The sequence below is a fragment of the Lycorma delicatula genome, chromosome 6, assembly GCF_047948215.1.
Source record: "Lycorma delicatula isolate Av1 chromosome 6, ASM4794821v1, whole genome shotgun sequence".
Taxonomy (NCBI): domain Eukaryota; kingdom Metazoa; phylum Arthropoda; class Insecta; order Hemiptera; family Fulgoridae; genus Lycorma; species Lycorma delicatula.
The window spans coordinates 114,403,429-114,410,913 of record NC_134460.1 but is presented as its reverse complement, the minus strand read 5'-3'; the positions used below and the strand labels follow the sequence as shown (position 1 = coordinate 114,410,913).

General features: G+C 27.2%; 1 protein-coding gene across 5 annotated transcripts in view; it reads right to left on the bottom strand.

Moving 5' to 3' along the window:
- Nucleotides 1–1,932: 1,932 nt before the first annotated feature.
- Nucleotides 1,933–7,485, bottom strand: part of LOC142326132 (QRFP-like peptide receptor) — an 807,760-nt gene continuing 802,207 nt past the window's right edge. For 3 of the 5 annotated variants that reach the window (XM_075368335.1, XM_075368332.1, XM_075368333.1), the window contains exon 9: nt 1,933–2,116. In XM_075368335.1, coding sequence (XP_075224450.1) covers nt 2,047–2,116 — 70 coding nt within the window. In that variant the 3' untranslated portion in view covers nt 1,933–2,046. Of the gene's footprint in view, nt 2,121–7,485 lie in introns of all 5 variants that reach the window. The other 2 variants (XM_075368334.1, XM_075368336.1) reach the window with 1 other exon arrangement.

Genomic DNA, 7,485 nt, shown 5'->3' with positions numbered 1-7,485 from the left:
GTTAACCAGTGCAGCAGGGAAAATTATTCAAACATTTGCCAGCTTTTTTGTTCATTAAAAAATTGAATACTTTATAACATCATAATTTGTTAATTTTTTATTAAATAGATAAAATTAAAAAAAAATTCATTAATATTCTTGAATTTCTTTTATTATAGTAATTAATCTTTAATCCATTTAAATTAAATGAAGAATTAACAATTTTAAACATTAATGCGTAGATTACTTGTAAAAAATCTTTTTTAATATATCAAAAAAAAGTTTGCGTATATATCTATTTCACTATTTTCCTTTAAGTTAGTAATTCAGTTTTATGAAATTGGCATACAATTTCATATGGAATCGATATTCAACAAGTTGTATTAGTTAGGATATGGACGAGCGGAGTGATCGGAAAATCAAATGAAACGTGATTCTAGCTAGATTACATCATGATTTGAAATTATAGTTTAGTTGCTTGAGGGAATATAACCTTAACTGCTAGGAAGTGTATAACGCTCGTTATCTACAAAAGATGAATTTTACTCGTAAATCCGAGTTTTGACGGAACTTATAAAATCTGCAGTCAGATATATCGAAGTGTTATATCAAAAGGGATGTGAAAGATTTGAAAAATTGTTATTAGTTTTGATTTAAAAAAATATCGCATAAAATCTGGAAAAAATTGAAATTGTCATGTGATATATGTTTTATATTCAGTCTACTTTTATGTTACTTTATTTTTCCGTTACTATATTGATGTTAACAATTCATAAATTAAAAATTTTACTTTTTTTATCTTTAGTTTCTATTAACACATATTTAAAACACAATTTTCATTAAAAAAAACAATCAATATTGTATAAATGTAAATAATCTCTGAAATTATTTAACAAAAAGGAATTCATTATCTAGAACATTGCCTGGAGTAAAATAATTACAACCATAGGTTTTGGGATTTTCATAAATTATGTCACTTCATTCCTGAGATTTCTGTCTTCTATTTTCAAATTGTTTCGCAAACTCCTTTAAGATTATGCAGAATCAAATTAATTATATCTAATTAAAAATATTAATGGTTTAATTTACGTGTAGTGGGAAAATTTTTGAGCAAACTGATTATATAATACCTGAAATTTTACGAGGAAAAGACACGTCCATATTTACGTTACGTTAATCTCAATAGTATAAAAATAAATATTTTGTTAGATTTTATTAAATATTTGCTCTTGTTTAAATTATTTTCTTAATAAAATTAAAAATAATCAGAAATGATTAAAATTTAGTGAAATTTTTATAATGATTTTTTAAAAAATTATGACATAAAACTCGGATGTTTCTTTGTTAATCAGAGTATAAAATATAATTTTCAAATATTTTTTTTTCTTCTTCAGGTTCGTAATTTTTTCAAGTCTATAAAAAAGTGCAATCTTGGAATCTAAGTTGGTTGTTCATCTATAAGTCTTCTGTTTTCCATCAATTTATGCCATAAATGTAGGTAATTTTATTTTATTTTTTACCTTAAATAGTTATTATTGCCAAAATAAATTTTTTTAAAACTTTCACTCGGTACATTTAAAAACTTTAATGAAAATAATTATTGTCAAAAATGTAATTTGATGTGATGAAATTGTTACCCATTCTTTACTTTAAACTGTTACAGTTTAGATTCCGGTTTGATTCTATTTTAAACGATTACTTAAAAATAAGCGAGTACTTAAGAATGATCACTGTCTTTCTAATCTGTTTTTATTTTAAAGGTGCGTTACTCCAGCCAGATTTTAATTGAGCCTTTTTTTCAGTGTTTTAAAATTATTGTAATAAATTAAAAAAAAATTAAATTTATAATATTAATATATAAACATAATATATGATAAATATAAGTATTGTAATGTTATAAAAAATAACTTATATCGGTAAACTATTGTTTTAAAAAATAAACTTATACATCAATATATACTTATATAACATTTATATTTGAAGTAAAACAAGTAAAACAGTTTATAAACAGATATATTTTTAATTTAAAAGTATTAGTAATTATGTTTATCATGTATCTATCTATATTTACAGCACCGCCAACTCGATCATTTTCTTTTCTTTTTCATTTTTTTGTTTCTTCATTATTTTAAAAACTCTGCCTGAAACATAGCAAAAATATTAGAATTATGAAAATACATTCGTAGTTATGTATATAATACTACACTTTGTCTTAGTTATATCCTCATGTAAACAAATTGAACTTATAAAGATGTAGCATGGTCATATTCAAAATGATACATTCTACGAATATTGACAGATAAAAGCGCTAAACGCCCACTTTTTACTTCCTTCTATGAAGTAAAGGAAATATTGTGATCGCGAAAAATATCGGTTTTCAGATTTCAACAGAAATATCCATTTTGACTAGTTTCGGCGTGACGTCAGTACGTACGTGCGTATTTATCTCGCATAACTCAAAAACGATTAGCCGTAGGATGTTAAAATTTTGGATTTAGGTCCGCTGTAACAGCTAGTTGTGCACCTCCCCTTTTTGATTGCAATGAACTGAACCAAAAATGTCCAGAAAGCCCAAAATTAAAAAAAAATTGATTTTGGTTTTCGGACTTTTTCTTAACTGCACTAATAAGTCCTCATTGAGCGCTTTTCAACGATGTGTGGTACTTATTTTAATCGCTTCCAGAGTTGTAGCCAAATGAAATCTTAATTAATGAAATATTTGGATTTTACAAGGGGAAGGCATTTCGGTTCGAATGAGACTTCATCTCCTTTTTTTTTACTTTTTTTTTAATTTAAATATATTTATTTATTAATAATTATTAACCTCTGACTGTAAAAAAAATGTTTACGATAAATAATAATTCAATAATAAAAAAAAAAAAAAAAAATATGATCAGAAGTTATTAATTAAATAAAATTTTATGTACTTTTCATTTTAAAACATGTGTGTATGTAATTTAATACGCGTACAAGGAAGTCATGGTGTTCACATCAGATTTTTTATAACCGCATTAGCCGTTTATTGGGGGTTGAATTAGTTGAGTATTATACTATTATTTTTATCCATAAATAACTATATCTATTTACTTAACCCATTTTATTTTAATTTATTACGTTGCTCGCTTTTCTTTGTTTTTTATGAGAATATTTAGATAAATGAGTTTGACAGCGCTAGCTCTAATCACGGATTGTAAGTGTACTTAACGCAGTGTACATGCTCGTATTAGCAAAACGTTTCATGACATTACTCTGTTTACATCAGGATAAGATTAAGAATAAATAAGGATTTTTAACTTCATATTTTAAAACTTGAAATATAATGTTAAATTAAACAATATACAAAAGTAATCCTACAGTTTAGAGGTATTGTGGCTTAAAAATTTATTAATATTTCCATCAAAAAACACGTAAGTATCCAGAAATATTGTCAATTTCCAGAGGCGTACAATGGAAGTCGGCCAGCACGCGTCGTAGTAGAGTGAACTCAAAAGATGTTAACATTTTATTGAATTTACTTAACTAAAATTTCTTTTTACGAATCTTTTAACTAATTTACGTCAGTATTTTGTAGACTGACTTACATACTCTTAATCTCTCACTCTCTCTCTTTCTCTCTCTCTCTCTCTCTCTCTCTCTCTCTCTCTCTATATATATATATATATATATATATATATATATATATATATATATATATATATATAGCTCTCTCTCTAGTTAGCTTAAAAGTATGTGTGGCAATTACAAAATACTGACATAAATTAGTTAAAACTTTCGTAAAAAGAACTTTTAGTTAATTAAATCCAATAAAATGTTAACTTCTTTTGAGTCCACTCTGCTACGACGCATGCTGGCCGACTTCCACTGTACGACTCTGGTGTTTTGACTATAAAGTTTTAGCGAAATTCCGGGAATTTCGCCAGAAATTGCCAATACTTTTGGATATGTTACGTGTTTTTTGATGAAAATATTACGTTTTGGAAATATTATTATGAAAATATTATCTCTATATATATGTAATACTAATGAACGTTTAAATGAATTTAAATATCAGATTGGTTTGTGAATAAAATGTAAAATTAAAAATACGAGTAGATTATTATGTTCACCGTCAATTAATATTTCTAAAGGCACGATTGATTTCAAATGAGCAGGATCACAAAAAATAGCTGAAGTAAGAATGCAATTATCATTGTATAACTTAGGAGAATTAAAAAAAACAAGTATCGGTGCAAATGATTAAAAATTTGCTCATTAGTAAAGCTGAATGCACTTGAATTTCTTACAAAAGAATTATTAATATTGACTTCCTGTGTTTTTTTCAGCCAATTATTTGGTTCTTAAAATTAATTTTTATACTGTCACATGTATAGATTACTTAATTGTAATTTGTGAACATAGTTATTTTTTCTTTTTTAAATTTTCATATAAAATAACTTAAAGTGTTAAGAATTAAGTTCCCATAAAATCGTTTACTTAGTAAGACTGTAAAACATCAATCTGGTTACTTAAGAAGTAACTTTATATTCAAGATGCGGATGCTTTAATGTTTGTGGTCTGAAAGACAATGTGGTTTAAGATTTCCAATAGATTGGATAAATATATTAATATTCATGAGATTTGTGCTTAATCAGACAATATAAACCATTAATTATTTGCGAATAGATGACTTATACGGATTTATGATCGTGGTATGCAATTTGTAATACAAATTTCAGTTTAACAAGATAAATTAATTACTTCATTTAGGGTGGCAATAAAACTGTCTGTAACCAACCTTACATGAACAATCAATCTGTTAGGCAACACTGCTGTTCAGATATATTAAGGATTGTAATTAATCTACGGTTCGATTAATTATCAATTTAAAGTTTTTATTGGTTGGTATTTTACTACTTTAAATTTGTTTATATATCATGTGCGTATACATTCTGCTAAAACTACCACTCTTCCTTATTTTTCATAACGTTAATTATGAAAATTTGTGAAATGCCATTAAATTATGAAAAACAATAAATCAATTTTTATAATCAGTGCTAGAATATTAGAAAATCATATCTTTTTTAACGGTAATTTTAGGAAACAAAAATTCTTAGTTAAAAATTTTACACAAGAAACATAATCAAAATAAAATAAACAGAAAGAATAATGTACCTATTGTTATCGGTTGTCCTTTTACAGTATAATTTATTTAATTAGTTTCTACCACTGTTTATTTAATGGTTTGCCCTCTGAATCACCTGTTTCATACTGTCATAGCCGCTTTTTCTAGTGAAATGCATTTTTTACTACTAACAAAAGAAATTCATAAAAATATATCACTCCATTCTTGAATCGGTAAAACTTCATGCACATATTTATATTACGACATACTTTCAACATTATCCGTTATCTATTGATAATATTTGATTAACCCAAGTGTGAATATTTTACATCATTTACTTATTAACATTATAGTCTAATTTCATCACTCTAGAAAATTTGAGAGTTTTCTTGATAAACGTTATTGAATACTAAGTGATTTGCTTGCCTATAAGTGTGTATTTTAAAAGAAATTAAAAGGAGTAAATATTTATTTAAAAGACGTTAAAGGACCAGTTGCATATATGAACAGTGTTGAAAGTTAAACAATCTCAAGAGAGAAATTAATAAAATGGTTATATAGGGGGCTAAGTAACGTAAGACGGGAAGGACAAGGTGAAGTAAAGAGTGAAGTTACCAAATTCTATTCTGAAAGAAAGGAAGGAAAAACTGGCGTAGCAGTAATTATAAGGAATGAAGTAGCAAAACGGGTGCAAAAACGTATTTTGTATAAATGATATATTAATGTTATTAAAGATTTGGATGATGTCAAACATTTAATAATAGCGCAAATATATGTGACAACATAAAATTATGAAGACAGATATTGAAGAGATGTATGAGGGCATTGAAGATATTACAAAATCAGAAAATGACTGCTCTAAGGTACTGATGGGAAGCTAAAATAATGTGATCGAAGAAGATGAAGTGTGGTAGAAAAATTTAGCTTAGGGGTGCAGAATGGAACGCGAAACAGATTAGTTGAATTTTGACAGGAAAATAAAATATTTAGAACTAACACTTTGTTCAAAATCATAAAAGGAGTAGATGTTCTTGGATGTCCTCTAGGAACAAGGGTTGCTGTCATGGAGACCATATCTTAATAGGTTAAAGAATGAAAATGCTGTTAATAAAGCAAGTGGATTACCTGATGCAGATATCAAAGAAAGGACAGTACAATATGACTTAGAGAAAGGTGAAGAGCATAACGTTGGTAAATGGAAAGCGAATGGTCTAATAAGAGAAATTAAGAAAAAGAATGGTAAAATATTACATGAGGAGAAAGAGAGAAAGATAGATAATACGTGGAAGACCTTTATATGCGAGGTAGCTGAAGAGGAATAAAGGACTATTGATATTAAAATATGAAGTTAAAAAGCAATTAAAGAAATGAAAAATCAAAAATCGATTGGAATAGATGAAGTGTTCCATTGAATTTTATAAATGCTTAAATGAGGAATAAATGAAAGAAATAATTGAACTTTGTCGTACGGTATACAGTTCGAAAGAATGGCGTAAGGACTTTGAGAAAATGATAATAACAATTCTAAGAAAACTGGTACCAGAAAATTTATGGAACATGGAGAAATAAGTTTAATAGCCCACACCGCTAAAATATTAAGAGTCCTAAACCGGAAGCTGGTAAAAAAAAATGTAGAGAAAGCAAGGCAGGAACAGTTTGGAGTCAGAAAAAGGAAAGGAACCAGAGATGTCCCCATTGGGGTTCTGAAGATGGTTGGAGAGGTATATTTAGAGAAAGGAAGAGGAATGAGTCTGTCTGTATTTGTAGAGTAGATATTTGATAGAGTCATTTTGAAAAAAAAATGATGGAAATTTTTAAAAAGGAGAAAAGTAGAATAGAAAGATACTTGGTTAAAGAATTACGCAAGACCAGCAGCAGTAGTGAAAGTAAATAAGTATATGATTGACTGGATGGGTGTAGGTCGAAGTGTTAGGCAAGAATAACTACAGTATTGGGCCTTTCACCGACACTATTCATACATTGAAATTATTATGAGGAGTAATTTCGAAAAAAGAGAAGGAGATATAAGGATTGGAGGACGAAAAATAAAATATATAAGGTTCCTTGATGATATGGTAATTTTAGCTGAAGTCACGAACGGGCTTCAAAGAATATTAACATACCTGAAGGAAGCAATGAAAAAGTATGGAATGGAAATAAATAGGAAAAATTAATTAATGGAACTAAACGACAGAGGATGTAGTAGTAAGGACAAGTAAAAGAAAACTAGAATTTTATTGGTTTATCCGATACAGTTCTAATTAAAATAAAAATGTCAAAGAACTTAAAGAATGTCAATTCAGTATTTTATTTGTTGCAGCAGAAGAAAATATTTTACGTTAAGTTTTGGGTTTATTTAAAAAAAAAAAAATATTTTTTTTTTTATTAGGTATTTACTAAAACGG